Consider the following 24,474-nt stretch of genomic DNA (forward strand, 5'->3'; position numbering starts at 1 on the left):
GGTGATAGAGAGCTGCCGGCGCTGCAGATCTAGCCCGGTCTTCAGGGGCTGAACACCCACAGATGCTGGGCTGCTTCTGGGCACCCTCTCCCTGCAGCCGCGTTCCCCTCCTCCCGCTGCCGCCACGCACTGAAGTCGGAAACGCGGACGTGGTGCAGTGTTACACTGAGCTAGCCCCGGCGCTAGAATAAGAACTGCAGTGGGCGGCTACAGCGGCGGGGAGTGTGTGACAGCCGAGCGAGTGCCGATACCTGCTGAGGGGAGAGGGATGGGGACCGGAGAAGTGCATAATGAATGAGTGGGTCCTCCGCAGCGCTACTAACCATCCGTCCATCCCTCTCCCCTCAGCAGGTATATTCACACGGCTGTCACACACTCCCCGCCGCTGTAGCCCCCCTCCCCCCTCTGAAATACTTATTCCAGCGCCGGGGCTTGCTCAGTGTAACGCTGCCTGACCGCTGCGTCTCCGACTTCAGCATACCTATTTAGTGGGGCACTTTTCCTCACAGGGGCTGGACTCCCAGGAGGCAATGGAGCCAGTGCCCCCTTAAGGCTGGCGCCCGGCGGCAGATGACTCCATTGACTCCGGGAGTTCCGCCACTGATCACGACCGCATTACCATACGTACGCCCAGCGTTTTCATGGGAACGCCCATGAAACGCGGGGTGTAAACATATGGTAATGAGCCCAAACAGCCCTTCACTCCCCTCTCCACCCCCTGTTCGTAGTGTACACATTTCATGCGGAATTTGGACGTGTGTCCCGTTCGCACATGCGCAGAGACGCCTCTGCACATGTGCAGACACAAAACATAGGCGGACCGACCGCACGCGGTCATTACCGCACCAACCAGAATAAGGGCCATGGTTTTGTCCATCAGAAGGATTTTGTCAGAAAGAGTGAAATAGAATAAGGCCCTATGTCTCTGGTGTATCTCTCTGACTTAGTATATCTGCCCTTTAGTCTACGGTGTGCTAAAAATATAAATGTTTGAGAATATAGCCACAAGAATGCCCTACACCACAACCCACACCAAACATAGAATAAAAAGTGCCCTCATATGCCCTAAAATAAAAATTCTATTTTAACTACCACATACTGTAGTAAAAAAAGATAATTACACGGTTGTAATTGAAAGGTACGGTTGGTAAGGCTGCAAGCACACTGCATTACTTTTCTTAGTAGTAGTAGCGGATGGTCCCTGACTCCCTTTAGGAGAAGACACTGCGAAGCGAGACTGTAGCCTGCCTGTTGCGGCTTTATAGTCACACTAGCGCCTCCTACTGTACCGCATCAGGTCAGGCACTACACTACAACTAGAACCAGCAGGACCACACCCCTCTGAGGACGTCACAAAGCTACACTGACATCTGACGCTGCCGGCCGTCCTCCTCATCCTACAGGACAAGCGGCGACATCAGGCTTCAGCCCATAGCGCTGTGCAGCAGCAGCGCCGCTTCGGCTACCCTGGACAGCGCTCATCCAGTCACTTGTAATTGCTGCTGCTGCCTGTGCGGCTCTCCTCCTCCTCCTCATAGCCTTCCATCATGGTAAGTGCACCCATATGAATGCCACTTGTCTCATTCATGATGTTACCTGTGCACTTTTGTAGCATCTTTGTGTGCTGGCTCGTGCAGTGCCTGGATTGTGTCCTGTGATGTGAGGGAGGTAGCTGGGGTGATGGCGGTGACAGATGCACAGTAGGGTTAGCTAGGATAGCCGGCATTGACTGTTTCTGTTGTAGCAACACTATGCAGTTTGGAGTGTTCCGCTGCTTTCTCACATGCATATACAAATCATGCAAAGTAATGAGTGCTGAGTTTAAATAACGCTTATGGTGCTGCACATGCCCCTTGTACAGTGCCTAACGCCGTGCACCTGCTGAGCTACAGTAGCCTGTGTGCTCTCCGGGGTCCTGGAAGACATTCCTCTACCCCTCCTTCCCCAGCAGACACATTGTGATACAGATTAGCCAGACTGTGTGGAAGTGACTGGTTCCTCTCACATGCTTGTTTCTGATCGTTCGCTCCAATAGACTTCTGCTGTGCCATATTGCACAGCAGCTGCCCCAGACCTAGTACCAGCTCATGCTACATATTAGCAGATGATGTTTGCAAATTCATTGCATATGAAAATTAGTAGTTGGCTGAACTGCAGTGCTGCATATGTCTTGCTAGCTAGCTAGCTAGCTAGATAGATATAGATACTGTAGATAGATAGATAGATAGATATCCCAGCCATATCAGGAATAACAGTGAATCTAGCACCACTGTGATGAAAGCATTGGTCTCCCTGTCCTCATTGTCTGGACCCTCAGAAGCGATCAGTCCCACACACAGCCCCTGCTTGCATTGTAGGATGTTGAGGCTGCTTTGCAGGGAAGTAAATCACTGCATCAGTAGCCTGTACTCTCACATCAAGTGCTAAGAAATGTGACCCGTCACTGGGCCATGGGAACAGGCAGAAACTCACTGTTCTCATCTCAATCATGTTGGAGTGTAACCAGCAAACTGTATAGATGAAAGGGCTGTAAAGGGGAGGAGAGTATAGTGGTCTGAGGAGAGGGGAGGGGAATGCCTTATTTCATTCTGTGAAGTGGGGGATGTGGAGAATCCAATGGGATGACCTAAAAAACCCTGCCAAGAACACAGTGCCTGCCATACAGATAATACACCTCTGTCATTAGAGTAAAGGAGCCGGATACTAGATTTCTCTGAGTACTGGAGACTGTGAAGTAAAGTTTTGTATTATTGCTGTCTGACTGCCCTGATAAACAGCAGCCCTTATAATAGCCCTAGGTTCCGAATGCTCAGCTCACACGTATTAAATGACATATGTGATTCACAAAATAGCAGAATGTTTCTTGACACGTTTTTATTATCACTAATCAGAATCAGAATCATTTTTATTGGCCAGGTATACTTGCGTATGCTTGGAATTTTTTGTGGTAACAGTACAGCATCAATCAGGGAACACAAAGGGGGTGGGAAGAGAGGCATAAACATACATAACATACATTTCACATGTATCTAGAAAAGTTTGAGTTAGTATTTGGTATGTTCAATACGGTTTAGTTGGTGGACAGCTATTGGGAAGAAGCCTTTTGTAGTTCTTGTCGTCTTTGCTGGGATGGACCTAAAACGTCTGCCTGACGGAAGGGGTTCAAACAGGTTGTGGCCAGGGTTTAGCTTGTCCGCCGAGATCTTTCCTGCACGCTTATTGACCCTGGCTAGGTATAGTTCTTGGACAGTGGGGAGCTCCGCCCCAATGATCTTTTCTGCCATCCTCACCACTCTTTGCAACCTTCGTCTGTCATTCTCGTTTGCTCCTCCGAACCAGATTGTGATCGAGGAGCAAAGGACAGACTCTACTATGGCAGTGTAGAAGATGAGCAGCAGCTCCTGCGGGATGTTGAATTTCTTAAGTTGCCTCAGGAAGAACAACCGCTGCTGAGCCTTCTTGACATTTGTAATGATGTTGGGACCCCATTTGAGGTCGCAGGAAATCTTTGTTCCTAGGAATTTGAAGGAGTCGACCCTCGACACTACTCTGTCAGATATTATGAGTGGGTGCATGGCATTTGGTTTCCTTCTGAAGTCCACCACCATCTCCACCGTTTTGAGGGGGTTGAGGTCAAGGTTGTTTCCGCTACACCATTTATGTCATTGTTGTACTTGTATAGAAGCAACATGTTGGACAATGTGGTACTTTAATGTAATTTTATTAATAATTTACATGATTAGTTACTGCTCCCCACAAATGTATTTGTCCTGCGCTTTTAGGGGAAGGGAATTTGATGGCGTGGGTTTAGTACTGTACATCAGAAGCCCTAGTCTCACCCCTGTTATTCTTGACCATGACATGTGACCACACCCCCTTCTTATGCATACTCTCTTGGGTTATGGTGTAAAAGGTCAAAAGATTAACAGTACATTTAGATGGGGAGTATAACAAAATGGGCGCTTCCTTTGTAACAGACACCTCTCAATACATAAATATTCAAAGTACGGATAAAATAACTTCCCTGTGTTGTTTCCTTTAGTTGAGTGTCGAATGGGGTTCCCCTTCCCTTTCTTTATGCTGTTATAATAACACTTCTCTCCAGTTGGGGATTTTCATATGTAACAGAAACAGACCAAAAAGACAATGCTTGGTTAAATTTGCGGTACGCTAAGTACGTCTCAAATAGGGCGTACCTAAATACAAATATAAACGTAGGGTAACCCATATAACGGTTTCTTTAAGTGTTTAGATGTGGGTGGTGTACCTGTACTCACGATAGTGTAGATTTTGAACCCTCGCATAAAGGTATCTTTTCCTTTCCTTTTTTTCCAATGATATGCAGGTATTCAAAAATTGTAAAAATATAGATATATTTTAAATAATATACTAAGGTATGAGGTAGGTGGTGTACCGGGTGGTCCAGAGTGCACTCACACACAGATTGGATCCGGACCGCACTGTCATGCACAGTGGCCACACCACAGGTCTTACCTTTCTCTCTCCCTTAAATAAAATGTGACACACTTCTCAAACCAACAGGCCTCACCTTGATAAAGGGACTGAATGTCCCAAAACATGTTGGTAAACACTAGGTGATTTTGCCCAGTGTGTATGCTGACCGATGATGGGGAAAATTACTGGGCAGCAAAATCGACTTTAAGGGTTTTTCCCAGGGGTGGAGGACTTCTGCTGTTAATACCATGAGTGGCTGGGCTAGCGATGATGCAGGAGCGCGCATCAGTGCTCACCACTCATCGCTTCCCCGTACACACTAGGCGGCTTTCAAGCTGAAAGCAGCTAAGATGAGTAGACAAAGTCGCCCAGTGTGTATGGTCGCCATGGTAAAGGTCAACATGAGTTTTTTTACTCTTTTTCCCAAAACAGGTAGTTTTTCATATTTTACCATCCAAGTGGACATAGAGCTAGCGCGAGGCACCATGCCCAAGCATGGCGAGTGAAGCGAGCCATGCGATGGGATGCAGTACACTTATATGGTATCTGTGTCTACGTATGTCAACATAGACACAAAATCCATGAAAAACTCATATCGACCTTTTTCATGTCAACATTTTCCACATCGACCCTGTTGACCTAATGCATGTCAGCCTTTTCATGTGTCCACCTATGGCCTGTTGACCAACAGTGGTCGACATGTTGACTGTCAGCCTTCTTACTGCCAACCCTTGTGAACCTCACCCGAGAGAGTAGAGATGTAGTTTGATAGTGTTGGTATTACTTTAGGTGCCCATACACACACCGATTTTGTGTGCTGTGCGTTTTGAATTTCAAGCTGCCATTCGATTTTGGCAGTTGAAGTGGATGTGAAGCGATGTACTGTACTTTGCAGGTGCAATGCGATGCGATTTCAGCCTTATTTTTTTAAGTTAATAGTTACTAATGGGTATCGCATCGCATGTACTCCAAAACTGATGCAATGAAGCCCAAAAAGTGCTGCCTGCAGATACTTTTTGCGCTTTACAATATTCTACCTGCATGGACGCGCATCGCATTGCATCCCCGCAGGTACACGGTGCGATTATCTCACATGTGATGCGTTTTGTACTTTAAAAGTACAAAACGCATGCTGAAATCGGTGCGTGTATGGACACCTTTAATTTAATTTCTCAATGGCCTGTTTGTACACAATATAATAAGGTAATGAAGTCTTATATACACAAGTAAGAACAGTGGGGTTTATTCTAGTTCATTCTTTCTGACAAAATCCTTCTTAGATGGACAAAACCATGTGCACTGCAGGGGGGCAGATGTAACATGTGCAGAGCGAATTAGATTTGGGTGAGTTATTTTGTTTCTGTGCAGGGAAAATACTGACTGCATGATTTTACACTTCAATATAGATCTCACTTTGAAGAAAAACCCCATCCAAATCTAATTCTCTCTGCACATGTTACATCTTCCCCACCCGCAGTGCACATGGTTTTGTCCATCTAAGAAGGATTTTGTCAGAAAGAATGGACTAGAATAACCCCCAGTGTCTTGCGTTATTGATAAAAACAAAAATCTACTTATTTTCAATATAAAGTGTAATTAAAGACCAGCACAAATAATAACTACAAACTGAATACAAACATATGTTGCAATTAGATCTTGCTTTCTACAGTAGTCCAAATGTAAAAGAAGTAATGCGACTATACGGCATGACTTCATATAATGTAGCGTAAATACACCTTTATTGTACTTAGCCTATGCTTTTTCTAGGTGAAAAGAGACACAAGTAAAACTTTTTGGACTTACGTGTCATTATAAAACAGATTGTATATGTCCAGTTCTAACTTATCCACATTGGGGCTCATGTTTTGTTATTGAATACAAATATTTGCTTAGCATAAAATATAGGAACTTGTGCTGTGCTTACCAACCAAATAAATGTACATCCATATGCAGGTCTGTGCCGCCTTATGCTCAGTGATACTGAATGGGAGGAGGGTAAATGCAGCCTAACACTACTGGAAAAGCATGTTCATGTTCATTTTTTTTTTTAAATAGTTCCATAGCTATTCAGTCCAGAAAAACTTTGTGAATATATACCCACAGCAGTGGCGTAACAATAGCCCCGCAGACCCCGCGGTCGCGGGGAGTCGCTGAGCGTTTGGGCGCCGGGGGGTCTGCGGGGCTATTGATGTGCTTCCCTAGCCCTGCCTTACCCCGCTGGCGCTGCTTGCTGTTGCCGCCGCCGGGTGTGTGGCCGGGACCCACAGATCTACTTCAAGTTGTCTGCGGTCCCAGCTTTCCTTCTGGCTGGTTCCTGATAATGGCAAAAATAGCTTTCACAAAATGTCCGCCCCCTTACAGCAGACACTTTTGAGAATGCTAGAGGAGGCTCCTCTAGCATCCTCAAATAGTGTCTGTTGTAAGGGGGCAGACATTTTGTGAAAGCTATTGTTGCCATTATCAGGAGCCAGCCGGAACCGCAGACAAGTAAGGGGTAAGGCGGGGTTGGGGGAGGCCGGGCTTTATTTTACCGGGAAGGGGGGGGGGGTGTCGCTGCAGATAATTCCGAGGGGGGGGGCGCTGTAATTATAGTTACGCCACTGACCCACAGGTTCAGTGCATTACTTTTACCAATTGTGAAAGTAGCAGTGGGAATTATTAGAATCCTGAAGGTCAAAGGACATGCTACATACACCAACAGTTGTAGCCAGATACTGAGTTAATTGCAGAATTGTCTTTTGGAGTTTATTTCATTCATTATACAAAAATAAATGTACACAAAGTGGATTAGTCTTTTCAACAATACTGTACAGCTGTAGGGTGACCATACGGGGCTTGCTCTACCATTAAGCAGCTTTAGGCAGGGGTGGGGGGGGGGGGTTACTGAGTCTGTCTATCACAAAATTAAGGATATCTATGAGAAAGACATACTTAACGTACTTAATACAGATGGCAGCTGTGCAACTTCTAGATGCCACCTCCACAGCTTCATTTGAAGGGCTGGGAAGTGGGTATTGTGGCAGTGTGGGGTTGGGGAGAGGCCGGGGAAGGGGCGGTTACGGAAGTAGGTTGAAGTTTTGCCTAGGGTGCCAAAGAGCTTTATCCTGGCCCTGTGAACATATGCAATGTTTAGCAAACACATGAGGCCAAATGTAAGAGGGTGTGAGTTTTCCAATTTTTTTAAGGCACTAATTAATGACATGGCAAAATCTACCTTGGGTTTTTTTTTTGTGTGTAAATGATTGCCGCTTTAAGAAAATGGGAAAAATCTCCCACTTTTTGATTCTCAGAATTTACCCATAGTTTGATCAAAAAGTCAAGTACTTGAGTTCCAGATGACATGAGCCTCCCTTTATGGACAATATTAGTCCCCTGCCTTTACAACCAAAGTGACTCTGTAACCTAGACAATCCACTGTTTTGTATGTAAACAGCCATTCACAAGGAATTGTAACAGAAAAGAAAAATACAATAGTTAATGTAACCTCTGACACTTTGCTTTGTGGAAGTTCTGTAACTAAGCAATGATGCTCCCCAACACAACATCCACCCAATAAGATTGCAGTTATGTCAGCGTGAGACCCTTTATTGTTTGTTGAAACTGCTAAATAGTGTTCAGTACTAGACTGTGCTCTTTGTGTAAATGGACAGTTTCCATATGAAGTATTGTATTTCAGTTGTAAATGATAAGTGTTTCATAAATAAACAAGTAGTTCTGTAGCTATGCAAAGTTAAGAGACTGAGTGCTACTTTTAGCCAGAGAATTAATGGATGATTTGAATATATTCCGATGACCTTCCCAAATGTGTGTTATTCCTTATATCTTGCCTCCGAACTATTTCATTTTCAGCAGACAGCTCCTATCTGAGGCGTGTGTCCAGCTGCAATTGTTTTGACAGCATCATCCTGGTTGCCAAGCAGTTGACTGTGTATATCTGGTCACTACTGGTTTGCATAGCAGAGCAGCAGTTGAAGCAGTGGTTCCCAAACTGAGGGGCAGATTTATTAAGCTTGGAGAAGAGAGAAACTGGAGATAAAGCGGAGAAAATGTAAAAGGAGATAATGCACCAGCCAATCAGCTGTGTTTGAAAAAGACAGTTGGTAGTTGATTGGCTGGTGCTTTATCTCTTTTTACCTTTTCTCCACTTTATCTCTTCTCCAAGTTTAATAAATCTGCCCCTGTGTGCCTAGACACCCTGAGGTGCATCAGGACAGTTGCAGGTGTCATTGGGCTGGTGGTCTAGATGTAATGCAAATTATTTATGGTCATTGTGATAGGCAATAACAGTGCTGGACTGGTAGCCATCAATCTTAAACTATGTGGAAAAACAGAAGCGTGTCCTGTCCCACACCGCATAACTGAACCTAAAACCGGATACACACTAGCAAATAATTACCTACAGATGGAGCGCCAGCCAGATGTCCTGAGCTGGCGCAGGCTGGCAGACAGGAGCTCCATCTGACAGGGAAGCAAGGCAGCGGGGAGTGGCTTCCCTGCCCGTCTCTAATTCAGGGAGATGGGCAGGGTGACGGGGGACCTGCGGGGAGCTGGCGGAGGGCTCCGACAGAACAGGGTGCTCGAGCATCTCATGCGGATGGTGCGAGGCTGCAAAAGGAGCAGCTTCATTGGGAGCTGCTCAATCTGTATATCAGTGGTGCCGTGAGAGAACGATAAAGGGCATACACACTGACTGATATCGTTCACGCTATCTGTCCATCACATCACCCACCCCCTGCTTCGTACATGCAGTCACTGACCATATCGTCAGATTGAGCTGCATGTACAGATGACAGGGGTGTTTCTTAACGACCCCTGGCCACATGCATCATTAACGATATTGAATGAACACACTGGACGATATGTACATGATATCATTAACGATATCAATGTCCATATCGTTAGCGATACAGGTGTATCACCCAGTGTGTACCCAGCTTTAGAATTACATATAAACACAATTTACATAATTTGATTTTATCGAAACTTCTCAATAAGAAACTTGTATCCCAGGGGTGCCGTGGAAAACAATCTGATACTTTAGGGTGCCGTGATTCAAAAAACTTTGGGAACCACCTAGTTAAAGGGTAGGACAGGAAGCAGATAAGGGGAAAGCTAGCATTTTTAGTTTCAGGCTCTTTATATATGGACATGCCCATTATGTGGCCAGACCCCCTGTCTCCAGTATTGGGAGGTATAATTATACTACTCTTGCTTATTAAAACAAGAATTGTGACATCTTTACTTTTCTAAACATACAGTAATCATCTGTAAATGTCTCAACATTACTTGTATATTGTTACAAAATAAAATTACATTCATTTAATGTACAGAAGATATCATTTTATGACTGTACATTTACTCAGGGCCGACGCTACCCACTCAGCAGCTCCTGCAAAGCAGGGAGGCGCCATGCTGAAAAGGCGCCGTCTCCTTCCCTGCTCTGCTAAAGCTGCCTCAGCCCTCACTGTTACTGCCTCCTGCACACCGCCTGCAGCGCCTGTCTGACAGCGGGCAGGCGGCAGTATGGAGAGGCTGAGCAGCTCCCTGCACCGCGCACACACTGTCCTTCTCCTGCGACCTGCTCGCTCTTCCTCACGGACACTTGCGCTGAGGCATGTAGCACTGTCTGTGAATGCCTGGATGATATGTCATGCCTGGATCCGCCCCCTACCCATTGCTCCCTGCGCCTGTCAGCTGTCAATCAAATGACAAACAGGCAGCAGCGCCGCCTTCCCTTCCTTCCCTCTTGTCAGTGTGCTGTGCCAGTGCCGCTGCCAGTCCTCAACACTCCGCCCCCTCTATCTCCTCCCCTCTTCTTCCATCTCCTCAGTCACGAGTGCTGCACATACTTTTTGTACTGCTTTCGGATCGCATCACACACACATTGCATGCATGCCGTGCAATGCGATGCGATCTAGCCCATAATGTATGCGATTCTCGCAGTGTGTGTGGGCACCTTTAGTGCCTGCAACATTTTGCGGACACAGCACTGAGATGGTATATGCATACATGTACATGCACCCGAGATCCTCCATAGGATTGCATGTTGCATACACTCCCACAATTGGGCTGCAGCTTGTTGCAATGGCAATGTGAAAGGGCGCAAAATGTAAAGTTTGCAGGAGGATGCCCTAGCACCGGCCCGGCATTAACTACACAAAAATATGTTCTTTTTTGTTGCTTTCTTCTGGAGTGCAAAGCTTGTTGCCACTCATTGCAGAATGTTGCACTGAAAGTGCATACACATCTGGAATCCTGGCACCCGTCATACACACCTGCAATCCCAGGACCCGTCAGGGTGCCAGCATCGGCAAGTGCATTCTATGAGCAAGGGCCATGCTACATTCTCCATGTCCCTCATTAGCGATCCGTCACATGCACAGAGGATGGAGGGGGGGTGCTAACACCCTATGGGACTGCGCATTGGCTGATCATTTTATCGCGCCGTGTGTATGCTCCTTTATGTGCGATAAATCACATCTGCAGTGCTTTTCCTCGCATTCCATGTGCATACAATAATGCAATAAATCGAAGCGCCCCTTGCAACTTGAAATCGGGTGATGGAATGAGGGCTGGGCTATCTGGGGGTATATAACATTTCAAAACAGCCAAGATCGCACACCACATTGCGATAAATCGCATTTGTTTAAAAACCACACGCGATTACACATGCGATGTGATAAATATTATGTGCAGCACATAATATCTTGAGATTTGACCAGCGTGCTTGTGCGTGATGTCGGGTGATGCATGCAATTGGCATGCGATCCTTGCAAATTCTTTTGCTGCGATTTATCAAAATCGCATGATTGTACCTGAGATCTCACATGGGCAGCATTACTCTAATTTTTGGTTTTATTATAGTGTAAGTATTCCTGGCTAATGTAAAGTTATCAAAAAGCATGTATTACATTTCAGATATAAGTCTGTCAAATCAGAACATAAGAGGATGTGGTGCAGTGACCTGTGACATTCGATGCAAATGAGGTTATCATTCAATAGATAAGAGGTTGTCTTGTGCACTGAGCTGTGACAGTGCATTAACTATCTACTGGCTACAGTATAATCTGATGCCTGCCACACACCTAGATTTGTATTGCACAGGTCTTTGAAGCAATTACAGTACATTTTACACATCCGGTACTTACTAACAGAAATTCTACACAAATGCAATAACACTTAGCTACCAATCAGGCATTTTCTGCACTAGACAGGTCATTCATTGCTAATTATTTATTGCTATGTTACTGTAATTGTGATCTACCGGTATTGGTTGTAAAATAGCCTCTAATGGTTACTGGCCCTTATTCTGGTTGACTCACAAGGCTGTTACATTCGCAGTCTTGCGTCCTTCCCAGATGCCGTCTGCCGCTCGCAGGTTTGGCCGCAAACTGCAAATGGATGTTTTGGCAAAATGATGTGGAAAGTGAACGCATAACTAAGTGATGCTCATGTCACTTAGATATGTGTGTACACTCGACAGGAACAGGTTGCCCACACCCACATCACCGGATGATTTGCATGGGAACGCCCAGCGTTTCCATGGGAATGTGCATGGTGTTACCATGGGTGGATCCTCTGGCCTGCTGCCCCCCACCCACAGTCTTGGGTGCATGCTCCCGGCAAACACTCTGTTCTCCGTGGCCGTACACACCCAGCACAAAAATGCGCATGCGCACAAGGGAATCATTGGCCTTCTGTGCCTGCGCACGGAGGACCGAATGAACAAGAATAACCCCCACTGTTTGTACAAATGTCCAATTATAGCATTAATACCAATAAACTATATGCAGAGCTGATGATACACAGTTGTGTGATTATCGGCCGGCTACACATGCATCAAAGTCACACTGCGCATATTGGCCCTTATTCTGATCTGCCAAAGCTCGCAGCAGTTGTTGCGCCGTCCCGCCAAATCGCAGCCCCCCTGCCACCGTATCCTCTTGCAACCATGCGAGGTGATGTGTTATAAAAACACCTCCTTGTTTGTGCCTGCAGCAGGAGAAATCATTCGATGGTTGTTGACCTTCGAATAATTTCTCCAGGGCTCGCAAACATAAGTCAGTGGAGACTGACTTATATTTGCGGGCTTCCAGCCAAAGACAGGCCAGACAGCTGACGCCATGTGACACACCACGTCACACCGCCATTTACATGGGAAGGAACACCCAGCGTTCCCATGTCGGACCCCCCTGTGCAAGCTCCACGCCGATAGTGCAGGTGCAGAAGCCCTACGCATGCACATAACTAATTATGTGCAGGGCACAACTATCGGACCAAATGGATCAGAATGAGGGCCATTATGCGATGGTTTTGCAACAGCACTTACAAAGACAGGGCAGTTTGGCAGCAATAAAAGTGAGTATGAGCTAGGGTGGCCAATCCCGGGATTGGTAGGATCCCAGGACTTTGCCCCCAAAACGCCAGGATTTCAATCTCAGGATTTCGGGATTAGTGGGTGCTCAGATATTGCCCGGCTTCTCCCATCACCGGCCGTGATGAGGTCAGAGGTCACGTTGCGCAGGCTACACAGCCCGCCTTTGTCTGCCCTGGCTGCTCCATCCTCTTCTGTTGTCCTGAGACCGCCCACACACCCTGGCTGCTTCATCCACCTCCGTCCTGGGCCCGCCCTTGCTCCATCAACCATGGCAACATTCAGCTCGTCCGCCCAGCTCCATCAACCCGCCCGCCAAGCTCCATCAGCCAGCCCGCCTGGCTCTTGGCCACACCACGCACGTAAGTAAATATGCGGGCGGCCAGGTTTTTAAAAAAAAATTTTTTTAAGGGAAGCCAATCCTGGGATCGGGCATTTTTCAATTCCAGATTCTGGGATGGAAAATGTGCCCCGGGGTTGGCATCCCTAGTATGGGGTAAAAATGCAGGCATGTCATGGCCATGTTGTCTCAGCCTGCTCCGTGTCCCTGTATGCAGTAACAGTGGCTCACTTCCAGCACCCATGCTAAGGACCATAGGGCTACTCAGAAATTCTGGAACTGACCTGCGATCAAATCAGTGTATTTGTATGCAGCCTCTGGGATTCATAAAACCGCCAATGAATGCCTCAACTCGGCATCAGCATTTGCATATTTACGCACAGTATTTGTGTACATATTTGCAGCTGCCACGGCATTAGCGCATAATGCTGAATCAGGCCCATAGTGCAAAATGTTCCTTTGTTGCATGCATCCCCTAGTAGTGCAGAACTACACTATTTATCCAGTGTGAAAATGGCTTAGGATTCTTGTTACCAATAAGTGGCTATTACATACCCTCCAAAATGGCCCATTCCATTAGGTACAAAATGCTCTGTTCCAGGACTTCCCTCTTACTTATATGATTGCCGTCACCTGTGTTGACACACCTTTCTTATAATCGAACTAGTTCAACGCAGGTGACGGCAATCATATAAGTAAGAGGGAAGTCCTGGAACAGAGCATTTTGTACCTAATGGAGAGGGTCATGTTGGAGGGTATGCTATTACAGCCCTAGCTCATTGTTCAACTTCACAGCCCATTCCAGAACACATTACATCCCTGCCGTGAGCAGAGAAGAGCAATATACAATATAAACCTCTTAGAAATAATCTCCTACTAAGCTGTAATATTACTCCTGTCCAACTGCTGTTTGAAAGAATGATTTGGAGGTGCATGTGTAATGCCAAACAAAGTTGAAGCTTAAAAATGTCCTGTACATGAATGAAATATAAGTGGTGACTTGCAAGGTTCATGCTGGGGTTCCACAATGTTTTTAGGTGTTAGCTTCCTTTTTTTTGGAAAGTGAATTTAGATTTTGCCACCTCTTTTATTTAGGCACTTTGATTTGATTGAGGCACAGGCGGACACTCAGCAGGAGACGCTGGCAGGAGGCCAGTGGGAAGGTGGATGTCATTGCAGGATTTGAGGCAGACTGTAACCTGCCCAATGGGCCAGCCCTCCCCTCCCCTAAATAGCTGAATGTCACATCCTCAGGGGCAGCTGGAGATCCTTGCTACAGCACAACCTCACAGAAATACATATATCTATATAAATCTGTCTATCAGAAGCTGGGAGACAAGAAAGGCACATCACTGGTCCCAGAGGTGTTGCCAGCCAACAGTAAATAGCCACACACTGTTGGAGCTGCTTGGAGCCTGCAGGAGGTCTCTGGAGGTGGGTGGAGAAAAGCTGTGAAGAGGGAGGAGATGGGGCAGCAGAAAAGGGGATGATCTCCATCCTGACACTGTCCATGTTAATACTAGATGGTGCCCCGTTACCAAGTACATTGCCTGGTGCCTCTCAAATATTTGTTGGTGGTGAGCCACCCCATCCCAATTCTGGCACCTATTACTATAGATACACTCAAGTTAATACAGATATTGATGAAAATGTATGAAATGCCATTCGTACCCATTTGATGTTACATATAGCCATTAGAAGGTTTATTATCAGCCGAATTCGAATGAATTGCCGTTTCGAATTCAGGTGTATGAAACAGTGCACCATCAATAGTACTAAGTGAGCCACCGAGCCTGCAACATGGCAAGCGTAGCAAGCCCGCAAAGGACTTCTTTATGCTCACCACCCTGTCGGAGCACCGGCAATCGGGATTCCGATGTTTGGATACTGACCGTCAGTATCCCGATTGGCAGACCGCCATACCACCCCTTCCTCCCGTGACTTCTGTCCCTGCGGGCCCCTGTACCCAATCAGTGAGTCAGTGACTACTCTGACAATATTTCTTAGACATTTGAGAAAAGTTTAAATTACAATAAAGAGACATCTGACAGTTAACTTGTCAACATTTAAAATCTTCTTACACTACATATTTACATTTATTTCTTTTGAGCACAATGTATGTCTAAATGTTGTAATTGTCCATGTTTTAACCCCTAAATATTTCATCTCAGCGAAGCAGGGCCCTCCCTATTGTTATATATATATATATATATATATATATAATATACTCGAGTATAAGTCGACCCGATTATAAGCCGAGGTACCTAATTTTACAACAAAAAACTGGGAAAACGTATGGACTCAAGTGGGACCCTCACGTGAGTATAAGCCGAGGGGGGCTTTTTCAGCATAAAAAATGTTCTGAAAAAGTAGGCTTATACTCGAGTATATATGGTGTATGTATATAAATATATCTCCAAATCCTATAAGGCCAAACTGGCACTCAGGAGAAAATTAATGAAAGCAAACAAAGTGTATTGGGGACATTTCGGCACACCACATGCCGCCGGACACCCGGAGCCACCGACCGGAAGTCGTCACCATGCACTTCCGGCTGCAGACGCTGGAGGATAGTTGCCAGGCAACATCCATAGGGATTTTTCCCTCTTTCTTTTACAACAATAAAATAATAATAGTTTATGTTTTAATGATTTAACAGTGCAATGTGTATTTAGCTGCCGGGACATTCAGCAGCCAAATACAAATGACTTCACCATCATAAAATATGAATCCTGAGAATACAGCAGTTTAGTAACTTAGCCGTATTATCAATTTATATTTTCGGCCTGATTAGGCCAAACCCGGTAGTACCCATTCGTACACGAAATTGGCCGTAATCAGGGATCTAATGCCCCTTTCAGACCGCACTTTAAAAACGGTATATTGCCGTTTTTTTACCGTTTTAAAACGGTAATGTGTGCGGTCTGAAAGGTGCAGGACCACTTAACCGGTTAGAAAAAAACGTTTTTTCTAACCGGTTAAAATGCAGGGTCCTACCCGTTTCAGAACCGGTATTTTAGGCTCAAAATCGGTTCTGAAACGGTATTTAGGACCCAGCCAATGAGCTGGGTCCTAAATTCAGCACAGTGAATACTTAATGAGCGCTCATTAAGTATTCACAGCACTGGAGCCCCCCCCACGCGTGTCGACGCCCCCGCGCGTGTCTACGCCCCCGCGTGTCGGCGCCCCCCCCCCCCCCCCCCCCGTGTCGACTTACCCCGTGCCGGTATCTCCGTTGTGGTTCCCGGCACTGCAGCTCAGTATGCTCGGAAAGCACTTATGAAAAAAGTGTCTTTCAGAAAATGGCTGCCCCCATACGAAAGACAGTTTTTTTTAAACAGGGTTTTCCTATGGGGCAGCCATTTTCTGGAAGACACTTTTTTCATAAGTGCTTTCCGAGCATACTGAGCTGCAGTGCCGGGATCCACAACGGAGGTACCGGCACGGGGTAAGTCGACACGGGGGGGGGGGGGGGGGGGGGGGCGTCGACATGCACGGGGGCGTCGACATGCTCTCGGTCGACACGCGCGAGGGGGGGGAGCTGCACGGAGGGGAGGGCTGAAGGCTGCACTGGCTTTGACCCTGTATTTGGAAAGTTTCCAAAAACGGGTCTGCCAGTGTCAAAAAATCGGCACTTAAACGGTAATATACCGTTTAAGTGCTGCGGTGTGAAAGGGGTTTTATCTGGCAGACCCGTTTTTGGAAACGTTTCCAAATACAGGGTCAAAGCCAGTTATGCGGTCTGAAAGCAGCATTAGTTAATTTCTCCCACTGTGGTTAACATGAGTTATTGCTGCAAGGAGGCGTTAGCTGATTGTGCTTCTGCTGCAAGGAGGCGGTTTTTGAAGAGTTAGTCTACTGTATGTATCCACGGTATCACTCTGTTTAGGGTAACCACTGGTAATTCTGCCCTTGGTTACCCTAGATGGTGCCAAAAACCAATAGGTGATCCGGATGATAGGTCAACAGTGTCTATTTCGACAGTCAATCGGTTGACATTATATGGTTAATATGCAAAAGGGCGACATGGCTATGGTCGGTGCATAAAAAAGGTCAACATGAATTTTCACCATTCTTTTTCATTGTTTGGACTTTTTCATACTTTACCATCCTCGTGGACTCTGGGAATATTAAAGTCTGCTGAGGCACCTGGCCCGAGGCATGGGGAAAGAAGAAAGCATGTCTCTGCTAAGTGATAACCGATTTCTATACTGAACTTTCTTGTTATCTTGCAATTTGGCAAACTAAAGGGGAACCACCTTTTACCAAAACATAACTAAGGGCCTGGTTTTTAACTGCACACAAGTACCACTGACAGTGATGGTGGCTGCTTTTATGAACGGATTTGTTAATTGTGTGTTTATTGGGGGGGGGGGGGGGGGTAGTCCGTGCAACAAACACATAGATACTTATTGCTCAGTCTAGGGGCCTGTAGTATCATCAGCATGATATTTTCTGTAGGTGTCTAGAATTTGCATTATGTGCGACTCAGAATCTGTCCCTTAAACAATACAATCTGGCTAACCATCACAAATGAATAAAACATGAAAAACTCATGTCGACCTTTTGACTGTTGACCTGAGCGATGTCGACCAATTTCATGTGCCGACCCAAACCATGTCGATTTTCAGTGGTCGACTCAATGCATGTGGCTACCTAATATGGGTCGTCCCAAAGCTCCATACTCGCTTCAAGCTGCCACTTCTCCTACCACTCCAGAATCCACATACAAGACCAGTCTTGCTGGTCAACACATAGAAAACATTTAAAAATAGGATGGATTACCTATTAAAAATTGCCACAAAAAATCATTGCTTACTGATCGTGCATCAGCATGTGACTCACCTCTAGTACCCTGGTTTACCTAGCCAACCAGAGGAGGGTGCTGGGCTACCTTGATCTTATCACCCCATACAGTACCATGGACTTGGGAACAGATTTTCACACACAGGCAGTGGCGCCGGAACGGGGGGGGCGAGGGGGCAGCTTGCCCCCCCCAAAATTAATGAGGCGCTAAAGCAGCTGGGCGGGCGGGCGGCGGAGAAGGGGTTAATGGCAGAGCGGGGACGGAGCGAGGGAGGCTGAGCGGGGACGTCAGCGTGACCCCCGCCGACCTCCAGCAGCGTGAGGAGACGCGGCGCCGGGGACTGCCGCAGCCAGGCGACAGAGGGAGCGCGGAGAGGTCTGTGACCCCCGCTGACCTCCCCGAGTAGCACCGCCGGGCGCGAAGAGATAGCTGGCAGCTGCTTCAGCTATCTCTTCTCTTTCTGTTACGCGTGGAATACAGTGGCCGCGGGACCCGGGTCATCAGGTGCAGCCAGCGGCGGCCGGAGGCTGGAGCACATACTGTAGGTTAAACTTTTTTTAAAACTAATCTCTTCTCATTCTTGTGACGTGCTGCAGCTCAGTCTTATGTCATGTGATGGCTGCTGACATTAAATAATGCATTTATTTTCAATCGTCTGCCTAAAATATTATGAATAATCTAAAATATAAAAAAAAGATTATTCATAAGTTATTGTAGGCAGAACATTGAAAATAAATTCATTATTTAATATGCCAGCAGCCATGTGTATAATGCCCACGCATATATGCCGCTGCCTTGTGTATAATGCCCACGCATATATGCCGCTGCCCTGTGTATAATGCCCATGCATATATGCCGCTGCCCTGTGTGTAATGCCCACGTGTATATGCCGCTGCCAGTGTGTATAGTGCCCGGGGGTAACATATAGCAATTTAGGGGGCGCCAAAATGAGATTATATCTTGCCCCCCCCAACCTAAAAACGTTCCAGCGCCCCTGCACACAGGCAAAGATCCAGATAAAGGAGACTTACTTTTATTAATACAAAACACTAACATAGCTATTTTACTTTTATTAAGTTATATCAATTTTACAAATACAGGGCTTGATTCTGGTTGTCGGGTGTTCGCATGCAAATGCCCCTGGCACCTACTCCACAGCCTCCCCCCCCCCCCCCCCCCCCCCCCAACACACACACACGCTGGTGAGAGCGCCTCGGTACTTTGCAAGTCTCCGAAGGCACCTGCAGAGAAGACCTGAACATGCACATATTCGCTTATGCGCATATCTTAACCATCAAAACCCTATAGGAACATGTGAGTGAGTTTGGTAACCAGAATCACCCCCATAGTATGTAGTGTTCATTCTAGCACCTGCTATATTTGAAAACCCATGCAGTTCCTCTTCCCTGCCTGGGGTGTCACTGTCTGCTGTGGTGTTTCTAGCACAGGTCTGGTTTGCATATCAGTGATGATATACAGACCACACTGTGCTAGAAACACTACACCAGACAGCGACACCCCAGGCAGGGAAGAGGAACTACATGGGTTTTCAAATATGGCGGGTCCTAGAATGAACACTAGTATGCACGACCTGTTTTCTGATTGTGGGGCACAATGTACTGTGTAATAATGCCAACAATAAAAGGCCATAGTGACAGATTGTCTTTGAAAGTTGGGGGGGTGGGGGCAATGTCATGCCTAGTGGTGGCCTGACCCCTAAAGCCACCCCTGGGTAAGTAGGTAGCTCGCTCCTTGAATACTTTGCTATGCTGTTCATGATCCCACATAATTACGCCTTTGGGGCATCAAACCAAGGGTGAAATGTAATAGGAGAGAATCAGAAAGTAAGAGATTTGGTAAGAAATCTTCAGTTTTTTAAAGCGGCAATCATTTTTTGCATTTGTATGCTGTTTCATTATTCATTCCATGGCTACATTTAGAAACTTATAAAGTACCCTTGGTTAAAATCTCTTCCTGTTCTTTACTATGTTGATTCTATATTGTTTCATTGATGCATCAGACCTCCGAAAAGAAGAAAATTAACTTTTCTTTTGCATTATGAGTCCAGTTACAAAAAGGTGCTGGAACGGGGGGGGAGAGGGCATTTTGCCACCATAAAAATATTTGAGAGGCGCCAAAGTACTGGATCACATTGCGCCTGCCATCTGCAGTTGTATTCCCGTTTGTTAGAGAAAATGGCTGTTATCGTTTATTACCACACACTGCCAGATAATCATTCTATTGTATGGTCAGCATTATGTTGGTGTTACATTTCTTCTCTCCATACTACATTACTACACTCCAAGCATTTGGTGCTACCAGATGAAGAGATTAAACCAGGAGAACCAATTTATTTATTACTGCTTCTAACAGATGTAACCGGAGAACAAAAATTGTTACCTGACCTTATTTTAGGAGTACCAGTCTTTTCATCTTACGTGTGAACAAATGCCATTTGAGGAAAGCACAATCTAATCATTCACAGCAACTCCATTCACACGTGACATTTTTTCTGAATAAGAGGATTTTCTAGTTAAGGTGATTAAGTCATTTAGTTGTATAGTTCGCTGACACAAAATGGAACGATCATGTAGTACTATGATATTAAGTACAGTACATTGCTATATATTGTCCACTCAAGGGCAATGTGACAAAGAGATCTCATGCATTAGCAATTTGCTGTAAGGTTCTTTATCTGTCAGCCACTTGTGCTGTGTGCTAGACACATGCAAGTACAGTATTGAAGCATTTTTCACTATAGCGTTAAATATAACTGTTGCCCATATGAGGTAAATGAAACGTTATTTAACTAGCATTTCTTGTGGCTCTGCTCGTGTGATGTATATTTTCTATTGTACATTATCCATATAATGCGCTCGTGTAGCCATTATTTTTTACTTGCTTCACTAAAATCGTCACTGCTTGGCTCCTTGTTGTCCATAGATTTGTCTCCATACTACGTATGATCAGCAGCCACCAGCCTTGCGAAGGGGGCAAAAGCACAGTAGAGATGGTAGCGACTGCAGAGTTACAGATCGGGAGAAGGGGTCAGAGGAAGACATGGGGAGGAATAGGCTAGAGGTACACATGAGAAGGGGAGATCAAAGACATACACAGTGAGGTAGGCGGCAGAGGCACTCATGAAAAAGGAGGTCAGCGGCATGCTTGATGAGGCAAAGCGGCAATGGCACATATGGGGAGGCAGGAGGGAGAGACACTCATAGGGAGGGGCATCAGGAGCATTCTTGGTGAGGCAAAGGGCAGAGGTACTCTACAAGGGAGGGAGAATAAGTGCCCACTTACATGTTTAAATTGGCATGATTAGATTTAAAATAATTAGAATACCAATGCAGATTATCTCTGGTTGCTCTGAAATATATCCTTATCATGTGCTAAACAATGATGCCATTGCCATAAACATAAGGCACCTGGTTTGGTAATAAATTGCCTATGCATATGATTTGTTGTTATTGATACATTGGAATGTTTGGTATTTCCTGACTATGAATGAGGAAATGACCCTTTGTTAAATCTTAGATGGTTGGTTTGTGATATTGACATTGCAGCGGACAGGACCCGGAGGAGAAGCCAGCATTGGCAAGTGTATACACAAACATCTTAATGCACATGGTATCCCGCTACCCCTAAGTCATGTTACTTTAATATGCTTGCACCCCTATTTACCTTATCCACACTAGGGCCCTTATTCAGATCTGATCGCAGTACAAATTTGTTCTCAAAATGGGCAAAACCATGTGCACTGCAGGTGGGGCAGATGTAACATGTGCAGAGAGAGTTAGATTTGTGTGAGTTATTTTGTTTCTGTGAATGGTAAACTCTGGCTGCACCGCAGTTTAGATTTCAGTTTCAACACACCCCACCCAAATTTAACTCTATCTGCACATGTTAAATCTGCCCCACCTGCAGTACACATGGTTTTGCCCATTTTGATAACACATTTGTACTCAGATCTGAATACGGCAGTGGCATAACTACTGTAAGGCAGCCCCAGCAGCCGCTTGGGGGAGCAAGAGGTAGCGGGGTCTTTGTGGGCGTCAGCACCCGCTCGATGCACTGACATGCTGCTGCCTGGCACTGCCTGCTGGCTGAGCACCAGAAGGTAGTCAGCCATGACAGACAACAAATCCACCCACTTTTTCAATTAACTGTACACAGAGCCGGCTATTGGCTACTGTGTAAAGGATGGGCGTGCTGGGGCGGCCTGGGACGTGTCTGAGCCAGGGGAAGCAGAAGTGTCTGCTGGTCTCTCTGCCTCTCTTCTGTTTCAGCTTCTCCGCTGGGGAAACACGCTGGAGAGGAGCCCAGGGGGTGCCACAAACTTTTTGGCAGGGGGGAGCAAAATTTATAGTTACGCCACTGGAAAATGGGCGTAGGTCCAAGCTGACAACATCCTGTCTACCTAATTCTTTTTTTTTCGCCCCTTGCACCACCTTTGTCCTAATCTCCTACATCTCCTCGGCGGGTGATACCAGAGTGCGGCCATCACCCCGCTTGTGACACCACCTCCCCCAACCCCACCCTTCCTATCCTCTTGCGCTTTAGATGTAACTTTTATATTGCAGTGAAGATGAATGATGTCATTATAATGTCGCCTGCTCCCCATGGGCACAGTAATTACTGTTAGGGCTTATGTTACTTACTACAAGCGCTGCAGGGCTGTGTACATGCTTGTCCATAGTACAGAAGTGGCTTATACATTTCTGAATATAAATAAAAATGCTTATTTAAATAATGTTTTTCATTTTCATTCATTTCCTGAGATAACCCCTATTTCTGAGACAAATTCCAGCTGTAAGCAAACCTTTGTCAACAAGTAGTTTAACGAAATGGCATTTAATTTAAAAGATATTTGAGCTTGCAGTGAAAAGCATACATATTTGTGACAGGCGCTGTCATCTTTACTTCAAAGAGCAATTGGTAACTTAGCAACATAAAGAGGAATAGGGTATCTAAGGTGCCATATTTACGTCCATTCTTTAAGAGCAGTATTGTATGTAACAAAACCAAAACATTGCATTTTTCATATTTCAAATTATACGTTAATGTTTACGCTGATGTTTCCATACAACATTGTTAAAGAGTAAAGTGCCCACTTCCATACAAAACCTAAATCCATATCTCAGAGCCATTAAGGTTATTGACAGGATAAAAATCTGACATGTGAAAACATAGCGTAGCCAGACTGAGACATCACCAATAGCAGTGGCGGTATAGGTAGGAGCCACCGCTGCTCTCCATCCTTCACCTTGTATATTCTAGTTAATATGTTATGTTAGAATATACAACTCCATTTACCAAACACTCTGGGGCAAACCATGTTGCTGTACAATTACATTTTATATTGTGTCTGTGAAGGGTAAATACTGGCCTCTTTTCTGCATGTAGTAGTAGTAGTTCGTTTATTTCTAAGGCGCCACAAAGTGTCCGCAGCGCCGTACATAGCAAACAAAAAAACAAATTACAAGGTAATGTAAAGGGTGTGTTGATAAAATACAGCATAAATAGGGGAATAGCTGGTAGAACTAAAATCAGCATCAGTTCTTAAGTAGGTGTCGAAATTGTCGAGGAGACTAAAGATGAAGTAGAGCAGGGGTGTCCAAACTTTTTGCGACGAGGGCCAGGTTTGGTGAAGTGTAAATGTGTGGGGGCCAACCATTCAGCCTGCCATTCTTTCAATCATTAATCACATCAGAATGGTCCCCCACTCTGCCCCCATTCACTCTGTTCCCCAGCCTGCCCCTCCTTCACTGTATGTCCCCCATTCACTGTTTGTTCCCCACTCTGTCTGCACCCATTCACTCTGTCCCCCAGCCTGTCCCCCCTTCTCTGAATGTCCATCACTGCCTGCAGCAGACAGCAAGGTAAAGGAGCGCTTGCCCGGACCCCACCTGTAGTGTCCGGTGCTATGCTTCCCACATCTGATGCTCTGCCCGCTTCCAACTGGAGGCTGTGGGCCGCTTGAAATTACAGCACGGGCCGCAATTGGCCCCCTGGGCCTGACTTTGGACATGCCTGAAGTAGAGGAAGGGAAGAACAGGGAAGAACAGGGCAGGAGCACTGGTGAGGTAAAGAGGTAGGGTGAGTACACATGTAAAATTAGGGAGAGAAGAAGATTCTTTTCTATGGGTACTCTCTGAGACTAGACTTCAAACTTAACTTTTTTTTTTTTGCATGCGATTAACTTTTACTGGGTATAGTAAAAAAAAAAACCTTACAGTAGGTTAACATATATGTCTTGTTGTTAGTCTGTTGTTTTAAAGTGTTTGAAATTGAATCCCCCCCCCCCCTTTTTTAACTATAGCCAGTAAAAGTTAGGTTTTAAGACTAGTCCCTCTCCTTTGCACCCCACATCCAAGCCCTGGCCCATTCTTGCCGGTTCCAGTTACGCAACATTGCTCGCATCAGGCCCTTTCTCTCACAGAGTGCAACTAAGCTGATCATCCACTCATTAGTCATCTCACGGCTTGACTACTGTAA

General features: G+C 45.8%; 1 protein-coding gene across 1 annotated transcript in view; it reads left to right on the forward strand.

Annotated features, from left to right (window-relative positions):
• The first annotated feature begins 1,372 nt into the window (after positions 1-1,372).
• ELOVL2 (ELOVL fatty acid elongase 2) overlaps positions 1,373-24,474 on the forward strand; it is a 142,651-nt gene continuing 119,549 nt past the window's right edge. The window contains exon 1 of the mRNA XM_083187922.1: positions 1,373-1,550. Within this exon, the coding sequence (XP_083044048.1) occupies positions 1,548-1,550 (3 nt within the window). The 5' untranslated portion in view covers positions 1,373-1,547. The remainder of the gene's footprint in view (positions 1,551-24,474) is intronic.

The sequence above is a fragment of the Crinia signifera genome, chromosome 5, assembly GCF_055691185.1.
Source record: "Crinia signifera chromosome 5, ASM5569118v1, whole genome shotgun sequence".
NCBI lineage: Eukaryota > Metazoa > Chordata > Amphibia > Anura > Myobatrachidae > Crinia > Crinia signifera.